At 45.2% G+C, this 21,117-nt stretch overlaps 1 protein-coding gene and 1 long non-coding RNA gene across 2 annotated transcripts in view; both read left to right on the top strand.

Annotated features, from left to right (window-relative positions):
• Positions 1–21,117, top strand: part of adamtsl4 (ADAMTS-like 4) — a 55,802-nt gene that overhangs the window by 30,228 nt on the left and 4,457 nt on the right. Inside the window, exons 5-8 of the mRNA XM_015950387.3 lie at positions 2,757–2,859; positions 18,397–18,536; positions 18,884–19,088; positions 19,517–19,701. Coding sequence (XP_015805873.3) covers positions 2,757–2,859; positions 18,397–18,536; positions 18,884–19,088; positions 19,517–19,701 — 633 coding nt within the window. The remainder of the gene's footprint in view (positions 1–2,756; positions 2,860–18,396; positions 18,537–18,883; positions 19,089–19,516; positions 19,702–21,117) is intronic.
• Positions 6,546–8,185, top strand: LOC139069887 (uncharacterized). The gene is made up of 4 exons (XR_011520558.1): positions 6,546–6,684; positions 7,211–7,306; positions 7,389–7,476; positions 7,933–8,185. It is a non-coding gene; the product is annotated as an uncharacterized lncRNA (long non-coding RNA).

The raw sequence follows: 21,117 nt of genomic DNA, 5'->3' as shown, positions 1-21,117 counted from the left end.
CTCAAGGCACCGAGGTTCACTGGATAACCGCATCATGACCAATTCCAGTCTAGAGATGACGCTACATACACACAACTAAGTTATTATTGTGCACATTTTCTCTTTCATACAATTATTCTTAGTTTGTGAAGGCTCTTTTTTTTCTTGCAGATATGTGGCATTCTGCAGCTGCACACACACACACACACACACACACACACACACACACACACACACACACACACACACACACACACACTGAAATGATAGTTTTAAACATCAAGTTCAGGCTCAGGAGAATTGCTTACAGCCATTAACGACCACATTTCACACACATCAGGTTAGACTTACACGGTTCCTGTGAAACATCAGGTTTAACACACACACACACACACACACACACACACACACACACACACACACACACACACACACACACACACACACACACACACACACACACACACACACACAAGGTTTCAACCAAATCCTAGCATGTTGCACAAAAATAACTCAGAATCAGGAAAACATGGAGTTTCACAAGCTGGTTCCATTCTCCAGCTGAACAGATGCTTCTTCCACACAAACAACACGTTGAAAGTGGTAAATCCAGTGCAGGCTCGCGTCACTGAGAGCACATTTTGGCCTTTTTACCCATGAGAGTGTTTTCTCTGAACTTTGTCGCTGCGGCTGGTTCACGTGGGAACTGCCCAACCTGAGTGTGAGTGTGTCCGTGAAAGTGTGTAAGCTCGATAATTCCCTTGCTCATGCCTCCCCAGATGAAAAACCAGAAAAAGTCCAGCTGTTTGCGACAGCTGCGTGAGTGAGAAGATGTCCGAGAGGGGAAAAAAAGGAGAGGAGGGAAAAAAAATCAAAGAAGGAGAGCAGCAAAAGACAAGAAGATTGAAGAGTTGACAGGGATTAGAGAGGTGAAGAAATCCGAGAGGTCCGTGCAGCATGCCAGTGTGTGTTTGTGTTGGAGGCAGCGAGAAAGTGGCTTCCCACGGTGGAGATACCTGGTGAAGCTGTATGTGTTTGCAGCGATTAAACAACCAGAACGTGTGTAACTGGATGCACCAATGTGGAAATTTGGGCACTAATCCATATTAATATTGCAGTTATGGCCTAAATTATAATTCAGTGTTGTTTTTCATGTATGTAATTAAAAAACTATCGGCTCAAATTTGAGAAACACAAACATTTCTGAAAAGAAAGTTCCAAAAGTTCATTTATTACATAAAATTTCGTCGTTGTCGTCTTCCTCCGCGGGGGAGAGGTCCTACCTCAAGTGGAGGAGTTTAAGTATCTCGGGGTCTTGGTCACGAGTGAGGGTAGGAGGGATCGGGAGATCGACAGGCGGATTGGTTCGGCGTCTGCAGCGATGCGGACGCTGAGCCGATCTGTCGTGGTGAAGAGGGAGCTGAGCCAGAAAGCCAGGCTCTCGATTTACCGGTCGATCTACGTCCCAATCCTCACCTATGGTCATGAGCTTTGGGTAATGACCGAAAGAACCGCTGCTCCTCCGGATCAAAAGGAGTCAGTTGAGGTGGTTTGGGCATCTGGTGAGGATGCCTCCTGGACGCCTCCCTGGGGAGGGGTTTCGGGCATGTCCTGCCGGCAGGAGGCCCCCGGGTCGACCCAGGACACGTTGGAGAGGTTACATCTCCAATCTGGTCCGGGAACGCCTTGGGGTCCTGCCGGAGGAGCTGGTGGAGGTGGCCGGGGAGAGGACGGTCTGGAGCTCCCTTGTTGGGATGCTGCCCCCGCGACCCGGACCCGGATACATAAAATTTCATTTTTAGAAATTTAAAATGTGTGTTTGTCTTTTACTGTTCAAACAAAATATCCACAAAACTGTCTAAACGACACATTTCTTTTCACATTTCATTCAGGTTAATATTTATTTGCTTTAACATTAGAAATTAAAGATAAACATGAAAGGTCCCATTCAGCGGTGATTTACAAAACGGTCCCAGCTTCATGTAGCTCAGGAAATCCTCCGAAATCCTCCAAATGCCGACTCCCATAGCTTTCTAGTTCGATTCTTTCTAAGCCTCCTAACCTTCTTTCCTCCTCTTCGAGGTTCATTGTGTGAAACGAAATAATCTGATTAGTTTGAAGGAATGTAAAGAAGAAATAAATCGTCTGTGTATCGGTTAACTATTCATACACACTTTTATGATCCGGAGAGGCTGTTGTGTGCGTTAAAGGGGAATTACCTCTAAAATATGATGAGAAGGAGGTTTCAGCTGGTGTTTATGTGCAGGTATCCTGAAGCTCCTTCCACTCAAACAGCTCCATGAGGAGTCTTCTGATTACACGCACACACACACACACACACACACACACACACACACACACACACACACACACACACACACACATGCCTGTGCACGTACACACACAATCACTGACATTCACTGAAAGTCACGGTAAATTTATGTGAGCAGCAGCTTCCAACAACTTGATTGTTTCCATATGGTTCCTCTACACTCGCTGCTGCCCAGAGCAGCACGTAGCGTCCGTGTGTGTGTGTGTGTGTGTGTGTGTGTGGGTTTATGTGGAAAGCCAAAGTGTGTTTGTGCCTACCTCCATGCTCTCTAGTCATTTCTCTCCTTCTTTATTAGCTGTTTTCCTCACTTTTCCTCTCTCTGCGTTCCACCCTGGCTTCTCCAGGGACTCGGAGGGGAGAAGCAAACTTCAGTCGAGTTCAGATCGGTTCAGTGTGTGGCACTGAAGTTTCCTCTTTTGTGTCTTTTTGTGTTTTGGGCCACCAGGTGTGTGGAGGAGGTGCAGTGGACTCCAGAGCAGGGCAGTGTGCAGCCTTCAACACCCAGGAGTTCATGGGTCGCCTCTATAACTGGGAGCCTTTCACTGAAGGTGAGGACTGAGTTAACACACACACACACATCATATAAGACGAACTGAATGGCCCGGGGGAGGGGGGGGGGGGGGGGTAAAATGAGAAAGATTGTTATGTGCCCAGCCCGCCCTGGTTCCCGGTCTCTGATTGGAGCAGACCTCCATGAGGCGTCAAGGATGATGAGAGCGATCCGTGAATGACTGGAGCTCACTCTGCTTGTGCTATTTGCACAAAATGCTTTCCTTTCTCTCTTTTTCCTTTTGTTTTTTCCAACATCTCCACGTCTGTCCTCGTCTCCTGCCAAGCGTCTCCTCCCAGCTCGGCCTGAGGACACAGATTCCTACGGAGTGAGATAAAGAAAAAAAGGCTGAAAGGGCCAGGATCAGCGTGGTGAGAGGTGATGGGATGCAAGTGTGCTGTCACATGACCACTGGGGTGGAAACTGTGGGCAACCTGGCACAAGAGTGTGGTTGTGGCTTCATTTTCAATTTTATTAGAAGAGGAGGAAGTCGGGAGGGGGGGGGGGGGGGTGTTTAGAGATTTGAGGAATTTGAGTAAAAATAAAGAAGCGACAGAAAGAGCATCTCAAAAGTGGGAGGGGAGGAGATGGGCCAAACACAGCTGTGAGATGATTTCAACCATGTTTGTCGTTAGGCTCGTCGATAAGTGTGTGCACGAACCCGTGTGTTTGTTATCATGAGCTCACTGGCAACGGTGCTCGGGATGTGGATAGCTGAGTGAATCTGGGATTATGTTTCAGGAATGTTTGCAAATGTGTGTCTGCGAGTCTGCCCAGAAGCAGCAGATCGGCACCAGCGTCACAGTCGACATTAGTTCGGTTCAGCTCTGTCAAAACACGAAGCACGTTTCACGTACTGGCTCAGACGGGATCTTCTCTCAAACCTGGTGCAGAAGTTTAAAAGCTGCAGGAATTGTTTCTTTCCTGTAAACAACGAATCGGATGGAAGTCGTCCCTCTGAGTTTTATCACCCGCGACAGTTTGCTGAGTTTTACGTCTGTAAACATCACAGCTGGTCGTCCGGCTCCCGCCAGTCTCTCCTCTTCCAAGGAGAAGAAAGCAACAATAAACCCAATCCGTGATGCAACAAGCTGGATTATCCAGGCTGGCTGATTACACCGTGCAAAAGTTTTAATCATGCAGGTATTGCAAAGAATGCTCTGGCCGTTTTATTAGATATACCTTGTCAGTGCCGGGTCATTCGTCCTTAGAACGGCTTTAAATCTTCATGCCAGATTCAGCAAGGTGTTGTAAACGTTCCTCAGCTGTTCTAGTCTATCAGCTCCATCCATAAGGAAGCTCCCGTTCCACCACATTTCAAAGGGTCTGGACTGGACTGAGATCTGGTGACAGTGGAGGTCATTGGGGTCCAGTGAACTCACGGTCATGCTCTAGAAGCCAGTTAGAGGTGATCTGAGCTTTGTGACACGGTGCGAGATGCTGCTGGAAGTAGCCATCAGAAGATGGGTCCATGTGGTCGTAATGGGATGGACATGGTCAGCAACAAGTCAGGTGGGCTGTGGTGTCCAGACAAGAACACCTGCCACCAGCAGCAACCTTAACCGTGTTGCTGGTGGCAGCTGAAACTGAGGAATCGGACCAAGAAACAATTTTCTGATTTCTTCTCTTGTTTTGTGAGAAATGTTGTGTAGCCTCCTGTAACTGACAGGAGCAGGTCACAGGACATTTTCATCCACCCATCTGCTGCCATCTTTTTTCTCTCCTTTGGACCATTCTGTGGGTAGAAATACCCGTTTCTGGAAGATTCAGACTAGCTTGTCCTGCAGAGCCCACGCTCGGGCTTGTCATAATGTCTGACCTGTCATGTGACACAGTTCTCTTCAAAAGTCTCTCAGAATGTTGCTTGTTCACCCAAAAAACTTACAAAAGGAATGTTAAAGTGACAGAGCAGTTTCCTGCTTCTCTGCTCTACTGGTGGAAAGTGGAATTACAGCTATCGTAAACAACCCCGCAGCTGCCTGCTGTAGCTAGCGCTAACAACGAGCTAACACTAACGTCAGCCAGCTAATACTAAAATAAACCACAAAGTAAAAAGATCCACACTGTTGGAAAAAAAGATTATTACTTACAAGTCCAGTAGCAACAAAGCCAGGTCACAATCGGTCTTTTATTTTGTAGCATCCTTTAGCTCCGTCAGTGTTTGCTCTGGTTTTAGCTCTTTGCTTCACCTTCAAAAAAATTATGTTTACTTCCAGGCTCGACTCACTTCTGTTTCTTCTTCCTGAGCTTTTTATTGACGATTGGCAAACTGAAATCTATCTGCTAGCATTGCAGCTAATAGCTGCAAAGCAGGTAAAGAACTCCCCCTATAGAGCACCTATGAAACTAGTCAAGTTTCTAACTCAACAGTCACTGAGATCAATGTTAAACTCTAGCTTATCTAGTGTTATTTTAGCCTTCAGCATATTTCCAGATAAGCTTCAAACATTTTCAGAGGTAATTCATATTAATGACTTGGAATTGAGCTTTTTCCCATTATCATTACTTTCTCTCATTGCTCGACATAAACACAATAAGAGCTGCCTCTGATAAACTGGCAGCTTCTGCAGAGTCATTCGATGCAGGAATGAATGCTTATTGTATTTGTTCCCATTTCAAACAAACTCCAGATGTTTGTAGGTTTCTTGTGTCCACTGTAAAATGGAGCCAGATGTTCCTCCTGAGATCCGGAGAGAGTCTGAGGTTCCAGCGTCTCAGTCTAAGCCTCAGCTGGTACCGAAGCTGAGCCCGTGTCCGTACATGTCAGAGCTGCTCTAACTGCTGGGCACCTTCACGGTGTCGAGATGTTTGCTTTCGTGCTGTTGCCGACGCATGCCTGTAATTATCAGTCCCCAGGTTCCAGAACCAGAATAAACGGGTTCATTAATGAATATTTCGGTTTGGATTATTGGTATAGAATATGCTCGTTGCTCTCCTTCCCGGATAAAAGTCATCATCAAAGGTTGTTCAGACATTTTCGTCTGACTCGGTGCAGCCTAACAGTGCAGAGGTGGGTCTGAGTGGTAATTTTAAGGTGGGAGTTGGCATCAGCTGGAGTCGAGCTGTCTGCATTAATACGCGGGGGATTTCCTTTCACCCATGGCCGCTGCTGCGGCGTGCCGGAGAGGCTGAGCTCTGAATTTAACTGGTGTTAAACAGCTCTATGTCCTGCCTCATCCAGGAAATCCAATCAGAACAGACTAAACAAAAGGAGGGAGCAAGATAGGTTTGAACTTAAAGGAGACATAACATGAAAAACCCACTTTTTTATCCATTAACACAGTGTGTTTCACATTTTAAGTGTCTAAGTGAGCAAAAAGGCTTATATTATTCACTGGAGTTGCTATTTAGATATTTAATAATTAAGTTTTGGGCATATTTGTCCACCCGTTCAGTTTTTACATTATCCATTACGTCAGTAATTAATTTAGTCAGGATAACTACCAAATATGGTAATGGCCCTCGGCTAAACACAGAGCCAATCCGCCATTTTTTCTTCTCGCTAAGATTTTTTGTAGTCCTATTGGAAAAATGCAGAATGTCTGGTTATTTTAGCCACACACAGCTCAAAACTGTTCCTCGTTTTAAGGAAGGGTGGTGTGGCAGTATTTAAACCCAGGAGCTGATGACACTACTGCTAAAAAAACACAGAAGAAAAAGTAGTGTGTTTGTGTTTGTGTGTGTGTGTGTGTTTGTGTGTGTGTGCGCGCGCGCGTGGTTCGTTCGTTCCTGTCTCCAGGCTAGTAAGTACTGAGGGCTTCATCTATCTAAAAGGAGTCATTTGCATCTGAATGTGGCAGCACCGGGACACAGCAGCAGAGCGGTAAGCTTCATATCACTCTAAAATGTCGACAAACTTTACTTTAGATTTACGGGCATTAGCAGCACTAAAGCGTTAGCATCCGGCTTGCTATCGCTAGCACAGTATGCTAGTAAAGTTAGCACCCAGATCAATGTGGATTTGGCTGATTTTCGTGGAATAAAACGTGATTTCTGATCAACGCCTTCTTTTACACCAGATGATAACCTCCCACTGATTGTAGCAGCAGAGAGCCTGTGTGTTATTCTACGTGAGTGTGATGTAATCTTAGCATCCAGTAAATAAAGTCCCATATCAGCTAAAATGCAGCGTGACAAAGTCATTAAAGTGCGTCAACACAGTGGATTTAATAGTTTTAAAGAACAATCTCTGAGTGAAGTGAGGTTAGTTTTTTGTCTCACTGCAGATATAAAAACTAACTCTGCATCAGTCAGACGTAGCAAAGCTCACCGTCTGTATGAGCGTGAGCGTCGGAAAGCTGATAAAATCGGCTGTAAAACAAAAGTAAAAATGCTCCTTTGCTTTTTAGAGTCAACATCCAGAAGACTGGAGCCGTGTTTCACTGACAGGCTGTCAGACTAAAGCCCTGATGAGCTCAGCTGGGACAAACTGGTCTGATGTTTAGGTAAGTGAAGATCTGCTTCTCCGAGATGCTAGTAAAAAATAATTTAGCCAGCTTGCTAATGTTACTTTTCTTCTCCTCTAAGGAACACAGAACGTTCAGATGTTGGCATTTCACGTCACCTACTGAGGAAGGAGACCCACCAGTAAAGAGACGGTCTGGACCAGACCAAAGTGAGTGATGACACACCTCAGCCACCCTCATCATTAAGAACACCTCACCCCCTGAATCACTCCGTCTGATGACAGCAGAGTGATTTATTTGATGTTTTACTTGTTTAATCTGTTTAGAAATTATTGAATTACATTATTTTCTGTAATCGACCATCTGATCTGGATGTGTGCAGAATAACTTTCCCCAAATTCAGCAGCAGCTGGCCTACAAAAACAGCTGCAGCATGTAGTAAGTCTGTCTGCACTGCTCTCTAATGAGCTTCCTTTCATAAGGAATCATTTGTATAATTTTAGTGTCACTATTTTATTACATTTGTAAGAATATGAAGTCACTGCAGCAAAGTGAACTTGTGAACAAACACAAACGTGACTATAAACATGAAAGCTAAAGAAACAACTTTCCTAAAGCTGCTTGTAAACAAAATATGTCATTAAAGTTATCGTCTATCATTGCAGAATATGGCGATGACATCATGGAACTGGTCTTTGGAAAAGTTTTCCCTGAACCAACTCCGTTTCTAGATGAGGTAGAGAAGATCTGCATCTCACCAACCCTCTGGTCTCAGTATTCAGACAACGGAGGTCTCCCACTGTTGTCCAGGACCAGTTTGAAGCCCACATACTGCCCCTCCCTCATCACCAGGAAACATCAATCCGTATCCTGAGGACAACAGAAGACGGCAGGAGGACAGGAACTCTGAGACCTAGATACCACCAGCACCGGGACACAAAGCACCTGTGTGCACAACGCCTGTTTTAACTACTAAAGCCTGTTTATTATATTGTTCTACTTATTTGCTGTGAGGTTAATACTTAGAAAATTTGTATATTAATGTAAACAATAAAAAAAAATCACTGATTGTATGTTTTCTTTTAGATGTACTGGTCCAAACTCAGCCTTGTAGACATTTATTGCATCCTGTAGGTAAATACACAGAACAGGCTCAGATCCAGGATGACCCAGCATGCTCTTCTTCCATTCTGGCTGTTAGGGATTGTATCAATAACTCAATGCCTACTGATGTTTTCACCTAACGGTATTTATTTAGAATGCAGGTAAGATTTAACTATATTTGTTAGCAAAGCAGACTGATCTTGGGAATTTCACTGCAGCACTGATGTCCACCTCTCTGTACACATTAGAGAGAATTACCACTTTTCAGCTAAACACATTTAATAAAGATATAGGCTACGCATTGCAGACAATAAAAACAAAGTTGTAAGCATTAGAATTATAATGATCACATTAAAGAACATTTGGAGGAATGTTCTTTATTTTTGACTCGAATCTCAAATCTTTAAATTAAAATGTAACTGCTTTTTATCCATTTTCAGCCATTAAGACACCCAATATAAAATAAGACTACTTATAAAATTATAATTATATGTATGTATATATATAGATAGAGATCTTAATAAAATGTATTCTTTTAATGGTGTTTTAATGAGCTGTATCATTTTTTAAAACATTTTTTATAGAAATAAATAAGCAAGCAGCATTCCTTGTGTGTGTGTGTGTGTGTGCGCGCGCGCGTGCACGTGCCTGCTAGCTTGTCCCTCCGTCGGCAGTGACGGGTGTGTGTGTGACTACAGACAAATGCATGAGAGAGTTAGCAGCCTTGAAACAGCTTGATGAACTACCCTCCCCACATGTTTTAAAAATGCTAATATGCTATGCTAAATCTGCTATGCTAAATAATGATTTCTCTATAGAACTACAAAGTCCGACTGGGGGAGGAGAGTACAGGTCTGCACTATGGAGGGGGGCGGAGTTTACTGCTCCTCCTCCAGTTTAAAGAGACAGTACCCAAAAACGGCTCGTTCTCAAGACTCTCCTCAGAACAGGGGTAGATGAGGGTCTGTAGAGCAACAATAATGAGGAAATCAGACCAAAGAACTGCAGTTCCACTGTATTTAGACCCCCAACTGAATGATTTAGATGTAAAAAGGAATAACTTAAAAGCATGTTATGTCTCCTTTAATGCCATTACTGTAGGAAAAACACATTTAGGGTCAGCAGATTGTAAACGTTTCAGCTTCGTGCCGACAGAGTAAAAGTTTTGCACACTGTGGCACCGGGACGCCGGTGCAATGACGAATCAAGCTTCTTAAAACCGAGCTTAACAAGAGCAGAAACCATTGTAAACGTTACGGTTTACATGTGTTACCACTAAACACTTTTCCTTTGATTCCTGTTGCTCATCTCAAGACCCTCCACTCGGTGTCTTCTGACCCGATGTGTGGTCCCAACCTCAGCTTTGGGAACCATCGGTTTAAGTGAGTTTCTATGGATAAAAGCAAGACCACCGACTGTCGCGCTTATTGGATGTGGCTGATGGAGCGCCGCAGGCTTTTTGTAAATGACGTCAGTCGATACGAGCGGCATGAGAATCATTCTTTTACTCGTTGTTATGTAAACCGTTTTACACAGTTTACCTTAGACTGAGCGAGCCAAAGAAACACTAAAAACAGCACCGAGTTAGGACAGCACTAACATGATCAAATGTAAATATGAGCAGATGTTCGGTCGTAAACTCCATTTAGCACCTTAACTCTTGAAAAATGAACCTTCTGCACATTTTTGTTGTTTTTGATTAGATGGAACTGTTTCTTCTTCAGATGGCAGAAGGTTAAACGGCTCATGAGCAGGGTCTGTCAGGGCAGCAGGAAGTGATGCTGCTGGTCAGGATGCTCCCAGCAGTGTGTTTGTAAAAGCTGGTGAGCATGGCAACAGGGCATCTTGCACACTGAAGTCTCCTGAGGATCTAAAGTCCACAGTTAGCTCTTTAAGTTTGTTTTGGGAGATGTTTCGTCGATGTGCGGGGACAGAGAGCTGTTTCCACACAGCTCACCAGAACATACTTAGAGCCAGGTTCCCACCAGTTCATTAGTTCCTGAGTCAGTGTGATTCCAAGTGTTCCGAGCCGGGCCAAAAACATGACGTCAGAAAACAGTTGGCTAGGGGTTGGAGCTACTGGTTTCTCCTGAGTTTTTTCACCTTGCTGCCTGCGGCCTTTTCCGGTCTCTTCTTCCTGGCGTCTGACGAAAGCCACAGAGTGAGCAGAAGCTTCCACATCACTACCATGTCCTCCGTTGTTGCATTGAGTTGTTCTTGTGCCACATACAGATCACTACGATGCATACTTTTGTTTTGGTTTTCATTTTTCAAACTTTGGAGGCCGTCCACAACCCCACCCACTTGAGATGTTTCTCAGTTGTAAAGGAAAAGCCCCCAAACCATTAACCCTCTCAGGCTCAAAATAAGTTTTGATAAAAGGACGAACAATTAAGTCCTTCAGGGGGACTTCTGAGTAAAAAAAAAAATGCTCATGAAATATGTATGTGGAGTAACCAGCTAGGTAGGTTTTAACGTTGCAAATCTGCAATGCCTGCCTCCAGAGGGTTAAAAATGGAGCAGAGTCGGCTGGTACTAATAGAAAAGAGCCGTATCTTTCTCTCAAACTCTGTTTGATGTCTCACCATTGTTGCAGACGAGTCCCACCATTGTCATAAGCAAATTTAATAAGATAAGTTGAGCTGAATTTAGCTTGACACTCGTGTCGGCCAAGTAAGCAGCACAGGACTGAGTACACATCCTTGAGGGATTCCTGTGCTCAGTGTGATGGGAGTTGGAAATGTGCAATACAAAATCAAACTATGATCCAATTCTCAAACTGTTTAACTGAGCAATCACATGAAAATAAATAACAGTGCATTTAGTGCCCACCACAGCCTTAAGACATGTGCTGAACGTGCCCAAGTCCACACTTATGAGAGCACCTGTGTGTGTTCACGCGCTTGTATATGTAAGGTTTCTCTATAGGAGCGTCCAATAGAGAGTGTGAGGGGCCACAGATCTGCCCCCCCAAAGATGTGCAGGAGACGGAGGGAGCTCCAAGTCCCAGAGATCCAGGAGCTGCCCCAGAGTGCAGGGACCCCAGGGAGACTGTAACCAGAAAAGCCCCTGCCCCCCTCGAGAGGCGCAGAGGATTGCCCCAGGGGGCCTCAACCAGCAGCCGGCAGAGTCCCGGAAGATATCAGCGGCAAGCCCACAGGCCCGCTCGCAGCCTCCCACCCCCAAGCCAGCCGAGCTGTTCATTCTTATCTATATAGATATATGCAAAACGAACTGATTAAGGCTGTTTTTCATTCATTATACAGAAAACTTTCGGATGGCGGGAAATGAAACAGCATTTAGCAGAAGTGAGAGAAGTCTGTAACAATAAAAAATAGATCCTTTGTGCATCTCTCCTTGCTCCCCAAAGGCAAGCGTGGGATTCCAGCAAGCCTCTTTACCACGTCACAAGAGTCCTCTTGTCAGTTTCACCACAGCTGTCGTGCCAAGATGTGATGCAGCTTATCAAGATGCTCTCAGTAGTGCCTGTAGGGAAGGTTCTTCCTGTAATCCTTTAATTGTACCCCAGTGGTGAAATTCACACTGCTGTAGCAACAGCTGTGGAAGACAAAAGAAATATTGTATAAAATGAATTAAAACTAAATAATAAATCCACAGAAGCAGGAGAGCATCTAAACAGGCAGGATAGTGGGTATTTAAGGACTGGAGTTTGTGACGGCCAGTACCCGTTCTCTCCTCTACCTGGTCAGTGTGCACAGATCTGTTCGTTTGATTTGTTTACAGCCGTTGGAGGGTGTGGATCCTCTGGTGAGCATTTGTGATCAAGGGCGTGGATTCAAGAAATATTCCCCAGTGAATCGATATATCAGCTAACAGATATATCGGTCAGCCAATATTTACCATATATATGCATTAGCATTGGTGTCGGTACAGGATCTGCTCGGGTGCAAGATCGGCTCGGGGTCCTTCGACTGCCGAGGACGTCAAAGTAGTTGATTGGCTGAACGTGAACCTTAAGGAAGTTACGTAATCACGTTACGTTGTTATCACGTTACGTTGGTCCAGGCAAATATTTCTGTTGGAAATATGGACAACTTTTACAAAGAAATCCATCATTACCTCTTTGAGAATACACTTTTAGCATAGAGCTGCATGTATATTAGGGCTGAACGATGAATTGCATGTGCAATTAAATTACGATGTGACAAAATTAGATTTTCTAATCGCAAAGGCTGCAATTTGCCCCCCCCCCCCCCCCCCACACACACACACACACACACACACACACACGTGCTCCTCTCGCTCATTTGCCTTTCTCTAAGGAATACACGTGCTACTGTTGTTTTAATGAATGTCCTCTCTCTCTTTTCCCTCTCTGGACGCCCATCCTCCTCTCTTCCTGTCCCGGGCGGTGTCTCTCTCTCTCTCTCTCTCTCTCTCTCTCAGGCTGCTGGAGTTTATTTAGATGGACTGATAGTGGGGTTGTATATTTAGACAACATGTATTCCACTAGCACCGAGCTCAGAAAGGGACGGTGGAAACGAATGAGCGGAAAGAAGAGAAGGGACTAAAAACAGAATAAAAGAAAAGCAACAGGTCAGCAGTCACAATCAGCTTGAACTTGATTAAAGAGGATTTGAGAGATGGGGAGGAGTGAAACAGAAAGTCGATACGAGCTCTTTTCAGTTCCTCTCCTTTTTTTTTTACAGTTTGCTCAACTTTAATCTTGCCTGGTTAATACAAATTTAAACTGCTTCCGTTTTATCAGAAGGAACCTGTCACACCAAACTGCTAAACTGTACATGTATGCACTGATCTTTCCCCACTTATCATACTGCATTACATCATGGTCACAGGCTTCATCCACCACTCTAAAACCTATAGTCTTAATATACAAGCAAGCAATAAAGATAAGGGACCAGAAACCATTGAAATGGCATCATTGTCACATTTTAAGGAAACATAATCTTCTCACTTTCCAAAATCTTATTAATTTTAGCACTCTACGATTCTTTTTCAATTGTCTAAATGATAACTTGTCTAAACTGTTCTCTACTGTGGCCGTCAGACGTCAGAGCTCTCATAGAGCGATCACTCGAGCCTTCACCGGCGGTGATGGTCTCGTCCCGCGGTGCAAGACTTCTTCTGGTCAGTCTGCTCTGTCTGTAAAGGGGGCCAAACTTTGGAGCTCTCTACCTGCTGACCTAAAACTAGAAACGGACAGTAAAGTTTTTAACAAAGAACTCAAAACATGGTTAAAGTCTAAACAACAATGTCTACATGAATAGTTTTAAACTCTTACATTGCTGCTCAAATTGCCTTTTTTTATCCTTTTTATTCTTTTTATTGAAAATTGTTTGCAATTTTAATCTGTTTTCTGTTTGATTCATGGTTGATCTCTCTGTATTTTATTTAAATGTACTCTACTCTTTAGAAAGGCTCTATGGACAAGTGTTGCAAATTAGCACGTGTGCTAACACACTAAACGATGCATCTGGTTCGTCCAGTGTAAATGCTGCGTCCACGTCAAATAAACGTCACATTCTCTCTGCAAACTAAAATTCAACAGTGGAGTGTGTAAATCGACTCGTTTAGAATAAGAATCATTCCTGTAATCGACTGATCATTGATCGACTCATTTTCCCTGCTAGCTCCGCTTCAGTGATAAATCTGACCCCACCAGCAGCATCCTGTTTAAACAGATGTTTACCTGCTCTGGAGGACCTCTACGTCTTTCAGGTTTCATTTACAATCAATCTGATGTGTTTCATCCGTCCTCCTCCCACCGTAAACACACAGCTCGGGTCACTTCCTCTCTGTGCACACACACACACACACACGGAGCAAGCACTTGACATCAGTGCAGGAAGTTTTTAAAGTGAAGGCAAGAGAAGGGAGTTGGCTCTGGGTGACACTTTTCGTGACTCACATTACGGCTCATTTCTGATGACGACAGAATTTCAGAAAGTCCCAGGAGCCTGTTTAGAAATGCCAATCTTCTTTAATTCAATTCAATTCAAGTTTATTTATAAAGCGCCAAATCACGACAAGAGTCGTCTCAAGGCACTTCACATAATAAACATTTCAATTCAGGTCAGTTCATTAAGCCAATCAGAAATAATGTTTCCTATATAAGGAACCCAGCAAATTGCATGAAGTTACTGAGTAGTGTCAGTGACTATACAGCAATCCTCATACTAAGCAAGCATAAAGCGACAGTGGAGAGGAAAACTCCCTTTTAACAGGAAGAAACCTCCAGAGAATCCTGGCTCAGTATAAGCAGCCATCCTCCACGACTCACTGGGGATCGAGAAGACAGAACACACACACACACACACGCACACACACACACACGCACGCACGCACGCACACGCACACACACGCACGCACGCACACACACACACACACACCAAGCAATGTGTCCATGGTTACACCGTGATTGCTTACTAAATATTCTATTTGGCGAGAGATGAACTTTATTGTATTTGTCCTAGTGAATCTATAATTAAATGGGTAAACTAGTAGTAGCACATCCAACGTCAAAGAAAGTAAAAAGTTATTATCAGGAGAGGGAGAAAGTTTAAGTGGTTAGCAGCAGTGTGCTAGACGATGGCCCCCTCCGTGAGGCCACCACAGCTCAGCAGAACATCGTTGTAGCTTCTTCTGGGGAGAAAAACACTTAGAGAGAAAATAAAGTTAACAGCTGAAATAGCAGGAAATATTACAGTTAAAGAGCAGACTGTAGAAGAAAGTAGTAGAGTGTGAAAAGTGGTCAGTGTGTCCTCCAGCAGTCTAAGCCTATAGCAGCATAACTACAGAGATAACTCTGGATAACCTAGCCTTTTTAGATGGAGGCATGTTGGAGGCAGGGCAAGGGAGAGCCGTCTTTACCGACTGTACACTCCACCTCCCTCTACTCCCCCACTCGTCCAGATCTAGGCTAACATCAGATTTTAACCATAGGCCCTATCAAATAAAAATGTTTTGAGTCTATTCTTAAAAACCGTTCCTTCCAAACACTCCAGATGGACCGATCTCGTCACGTGTGATGGCTTGTGTGCCACCCGGCTGAGCGTCTCTTTGCTTTAGGAGGTGTAGGAGTTTCTGTGGAAGTATATGGAGGGTCTTTAGCTCCATAAGGTGAAGGTGGAGGTCTGGTATGTGCCCTTTACTCTCTGATCTCTTTGAACCGCTTGTCTTTCAAGAAGATGGAAACTTTGCGTTGCTTGTTCAGTTTGACCTTTCATGCTGAGATTCTGAGAAGTACAAAGATGCTACAAAACAAATTTTTATGAAACTTTTAAACAGATTGGTTGTTTACTTCGAGAACGAAGGAAAAATGAGTTGGGAGAGTTGAGCTGTTTGATCTATTATTGGGCTTACTTTTGTGTTTTATTCATCGGGAAAAAAGTATCTAAAGGTCAAAGTGCCAGAATCTCTTCCCTCTCGTCTCCAACTTTAATCTACGACTTGTGACTCGTGCAGAGATTTGGCGTCTGTGGGATGCCATGTGTAAATTCTGCGTGTAAAAAGATGAACCACACAGCTTTTAGCTCATATTTCTAACATTTAGCACATTTTCATCACATTTCAAAAGGAAATTTTACCAACATGTTTAAATTTTACATCATATTAGCTAATCTGGATGTTAAATTTAGACATATTTGTTGGATTTAGATTGAAACTTTTGGTTTGGATTTAATACTTAGGTTTAACATTTAGATTAGATTAGGGTTACAGTGAAACGTGGTGGTACATGACCATTATGAGGCAATTTCCATTTTAAATGTGTGGAACGTGCTAAATATAAGAAACGTGAGCTAAATACCAGAGCATGTGTTTCTTACACCCCCCCCCCCCACACACACACACACACACGGAGCAATTTTGTGAGTTGACATATTTCCCAGAGTTAGACATGTGGGAATAAAACATTTGCAACCAGCCCAGTCATTCTGCTGTCCCGGCAATACTCCTTTAGCATTAGCTTAGCATAAAACACAGCAAGTGAATGGGACCAACCAGCTTTGTGAGTAAAAAAGTCCTTAAAATCACTCAGTAGTGATCCTAATTCATCTTGGTGACCTCAATAATCATCGACTGCATGTGACAATAAAAATGAACATGAAGGAATTACAGGCGACATTTTAGACTTGGCATTATTTTTTGACAAAACACAGCTATAAGCTGAGAATGCCTTCTCCGGGTCAGGGATGAGGTCCTGCCCCAAGTGGAGGAGTTTAAGTATCTCGGGGTCTTGTTCACGAGTGAGGGAAAGCTGGAGCGTGAGATCGATAGGCGGATTGGTGCTGCATCTGCAGTGATGCGGGCGTTGTACCGGTCTGTCGTGGTGAAGAGAGAGCTGAGTCAGACGGCGAAGCTCTCGATTAACCGGTCGATCTACATTCCTACCCTCACCTATGGTCACGAGCTTTGGGTAGTGACCGAAAGAATGAGATCACGGATACAAGCGGCTGAAATGAGTTTTCTCTGTAGAGTGGCTGGAGATAGGGTGAGAAGCTCGGTCATCCGGGAGGGGCTCGGAGTAGACCCGCTGCTCCTTCACATCGAGAGGAGCCAGTTGAGGGGGCTTGGGCATCTGGTCAGGATGCCTCCTGGACGCCTCCCTGGTGAGGTTTTCCGGGCACGTCCAACCGGGAGGAGACCTAAAGGTAGACCCAGGACACAGTGGAGGGACTATGTCTCTCACCTGGCCAGGGAACGCCTTGGGATTCCCCCGGAGGAGCTGGCCCAAGTGGGTGGGGAGAGGGAAGTCTGGGCCTCTCGCCTTAGGCTACTGCCCCCGCGACCCGACTCCGGATAAGTGGATGGCTGGCTGGCTGGATGGATGGACGGATGGACAGCTTTAAGCTTATGCTAAAAGGTGCAAGGACACCTGCTTTTGTAAACACATCTGCACGTTGCTTGCCAACCTCAAAGGCGAAGACAAATAACAGAGAAATAACAGTTTGAGTAGATTACATCTGTAAATGTACCAGCATCTAGTGTTGCCATGGCAACTAAAGTCCTCGCGCCTTTCGGCGGAAGCTTACAGCCGTACTTTTTCACAAAGCAGTCCCAAGTGTAAAATGTCAACTCTTAATTCCTGCATGTTTCTTTTTATTTTCGCACATTTTTTTCACAAGGCTAGTTGGTCCCATTCACTTACTGTGTTTAATGCTAAGCTAAAGCTACAGGAGTGCTGCCGGGTCGGGAGAACGACCGGGCTGGTTAACAATAGTTTTCCTACTTATCTAACTCTGGGAAATATGTCAACAGATAAAATTTCCCTTTTGGGTTGAATATCCCTTTAACACCAAACTGTCATTTATTTGGTCCTTCTCACTGATAATGTACACAGGTCACCGTTAGCTTTTCGTAGACCAGCTAGCTTACAACATCATTAACTAGTTCGGTTCTTTGCTCATGACTAGTCTCTGAAATGATTCCACAACCTGCGACGGAACCTCAGGAGAGCTTAACAGATCAACAGAAAGCTAGATTCAGCATATTTCACGACAGGTTGAGAGAATACACTTGTGTTCACGAGGGCTGCGTTCCACTCCTGCAGCAACAATTAAACCGCTCAGAACATCTTCTAAATGGACTGCAGCCATTGTTGCTACCCGAGCAGTCTTAAGAAACCCTGTTTTCTGTTTTCTTTGGAACAAATATTCACCAAATGAAGTCTGACTCGACACGTTTTGCTTTGATTTCTGTTTCTTTCGGCTGTTTGTGTTAATTTTTGTCTGCGGCATTAAATAGATTTGCCTAAGCTAAGAACAATGACAGCGGATCGGGGTAAACGGACACTGTGCCATCATTCTGATTTGACTAAAGCGTAACTGTTGACTTGAGGCTTTTCTTTCCTCTGCAGCCTTGAAGCAGCTCTGATTGTGCCCCCCCCCCATTCTCTCTTCTCACACACCCTCCCTGCTGAGTGCACCACTCATAAGTCTGTGCTCGTGTTTGCACCTCTCGTGTGAATATGGATCACCTGAGACGCTTCAAACCAAAGCAAAGGCGGCGTTTTAACCCTGACGCGTTGTGATTGTGTGTTGCAGTTGGAGCAGATAAGCAGTGTGAGCTGACCTGCAGACCCGCCGGGTATCGGTTTTACGTCCGTCTGGCCGAGCGTGTCAGAGACGGGACGCCTTGCTTCAACGTCAGCACCAACGACGTGTGCGTAGAAGGACGATGTCTGGTGAGTTCATCTGAACATTCGTGTGTGGGGCGTCTGAACGTGAGACCCGACTGTCTAGAAGGACTTGACATAAACCAGAATGCTGGCTCTCTTTTGTCCCACATCTGGAGGCTGATTTAAAGCTGCCATTCAGACTGACTTGGCCCTCCTCTGGGCCCCTTCTCTGTGTCCTCTCTCTTATTTACACCCCCGCTCCACCCCTCTGCTCCTGGCAGGAATCTTGCAAGCACCAGTTACCAATTTGCACATGAAAGAAGGAGACAAACACGGGTCTAGCATGTGAAATCTCAACAGGACTCGGTTCCTCCGCTGTCCCCTCACGTCCTCTCATCCTTTTCTCCTCTCAGACGGAGGGATGTGATGGAGTGCTGGGCTCCAGCGCTGCGATTGATAAGTGTGGAGTGTGCGGTGGGCGGGACACCTCCTGTCAGAAGGTGGCAGGAAGCTTCCAGAACGTCACGGTTCCCCTCGGTTACCACAAGATCCTGGACATCCCAGCCGGAGCCACCTTCATCAATGTCACGGAGCGGCGAGCTAGCCCTAACTACCTGGGTGAGGCGGAGCCGACAGACACAAACTCACACTCTAGTGCAGCTCCAGATTTAACGCCGCCCCAGTAGGAATGAGATGTTGGTGATGGAAGTGTAGATCTGGCCACCGATCGCGTGTGTCCTGGCTTCGGCTGCAGGGTTTTTTTCTTTTCATCTAGAAAATTTAAAGCAGATAGTGTGTATTTTTAGAGCCCATAAGGAATCAGTGGAGTGTGTGCATGTGTGAGTGTTTGCCTCGCCCACCTCCTGTTTGCTAATAAAACTAAACTCCAGAGTCTGTTTGTCTGTCTGGGGGTGCGTCGGAGCAGATCAGGGGGGGGGGGTCCTACAAACCGGCCAGACCAAACAGGATTTTAAGCACCAAAAGAAAAATTTCACTCTTATTTATTAATTTTTTTTACATTCTCACTCCTGCTTCTGTTTCTCCAGCGATAAGGAGCGGCACTGGGGTGTCGGTGGTGAACGGACGCTGGGCTGTGGACCCTCCTGGAGAGTACCAGGCAGGGGGCACTACGTTCACCTACACCCGACCCAGAGCACAGTCAGAGGGGGAGGACGAGAGAGGCGAGTCCCTGAGGGCACGGGGACCCACCACGACACAGCTCCAGCTTTATGTAAGTCCTTCAGCGTAGGGAGGTACCGTATTTTTTCATAGTCTAGCTGGTCCTGCGACTTATACACCAAGTTATGTATACCGCGCTGCTGCAGACCGGCTCCGGACCAGGAATGAGCTCCTCTGCCCCGCCATCACCTGCTGCAGCCTGTGGCGGGGTGCTGCGGGCCAGCTCCGGCCCAGGAATGAGCACTCCCCGCCCGCTGGGTGGGTTTGAAACACCGTCATCCTCTGCTGGAGACCGTGGCGCGCTGCTGCGCCCTGGTTGTTTATTCTGTTATTGTTACCGGTTCTTGTCTTGCAATGCGAAATGCTTCACCTCAGATTTTGTGAGAAAAATAATAAAATTTCCCCCCCAAATGCAACTCATATATGTTTTTTTCTTCTTCATCATACATTCTATGGCTGGTGTGACTTCTTCTCTAGAAAATACGGTATTTATTTCAGCGCTGTGAGCGAACCGGAGGATGGCAGTAATAAAGATCATGATCAGCTGCAATAACTGGGGTTCAGAAGGGCCGAGAGCAATTCAGATCATCATCCGTTGACATTAGCGAGCAGTGGAAAGCATGCAACGTGCTCCTTCTGCAGTAAAGTCGGACCCTAGATCTGCATCTCCTAATCACAAGTGCAGTAATTCACTTGTTGCACCAGAGTCAAAGTTTGGATACGTGGAGATAATAACAACACCACACTCTCCAAGCTCAGATATGCAGTTTCTGTGTCATCTGGTCAGTTTTGTTCTTGTGTTTCAACGTGAGTTTAGTCAGTTTGGTCGTAATTCTGATTACGTCCCACTGTTGTCCCTTTTAAAGGACTGATTCTAACGGGTCACCCTGAGTGTTTCATGCAGGCAGAGCAGGAAAATAGTCTCCTACACCTATCTCCTGCAGTAGCGTCTGATAGAAAACAGACGGTGAAACTCTAGGATTAGAAAAGCCTGACAGATCTACGTCACCCTGTCACTGACATTCATGGACTCGCCCATCTGGAAGGCTGTTGTTAGTTTAGCGTCCAGGAAACAGCAGAGAACGTTAACGGTTAACATTAGCATGTGCACCACACAGCAGAACTCCTCCAGACTTGTGTTATCTGTGGACATAACGTTGCAGCGCGAACAGAGTCGGTGGTAGTGTGTGTGTCGTCCGCCTGTCTGCCTTTAACAGTGTTGCTAAGTTTTGCCACAAACAAATGCTTTTAGGGAAAACAAGCCAATGAGAAGAGGCGCTGGAGCGGAAGTAAAGATCTCGCTGCAGCTTGGCGTCTTTCATCTCCAAGAGAATCCCTCACAGACTCACGCTCACACAGAAAATCTGAAATGTCCATGTCGTCGTTCTTAGCTGCAGGCTGTGCTCCTCCGCTTTGCGCCGAGAGCTTTTAAACTCAGAGACTTGTTTTAGCATCACGCCGAGACGAA

This window comes from Nothobranchius furzeri, chromosome 5, assembly GCF_043380555.1.
Source record: "Nothobranchius furzeri strain GRZ-AD chromosome 5, NfurGRZ-RIMD1, whole genome shotgun sequence".
NCBI lineage: Eukaryota > Metazoa > Chordata > Actinopteri > Cyprinodontiformes > Nothobranchiidae > Nothobranchius > Nothobranchius furzeri.
The sequence above is the reverse complement of the archived record's forward strand: the minus strand, read 5'-3'. Positions and strand labels throughout refer to the sequence as shown.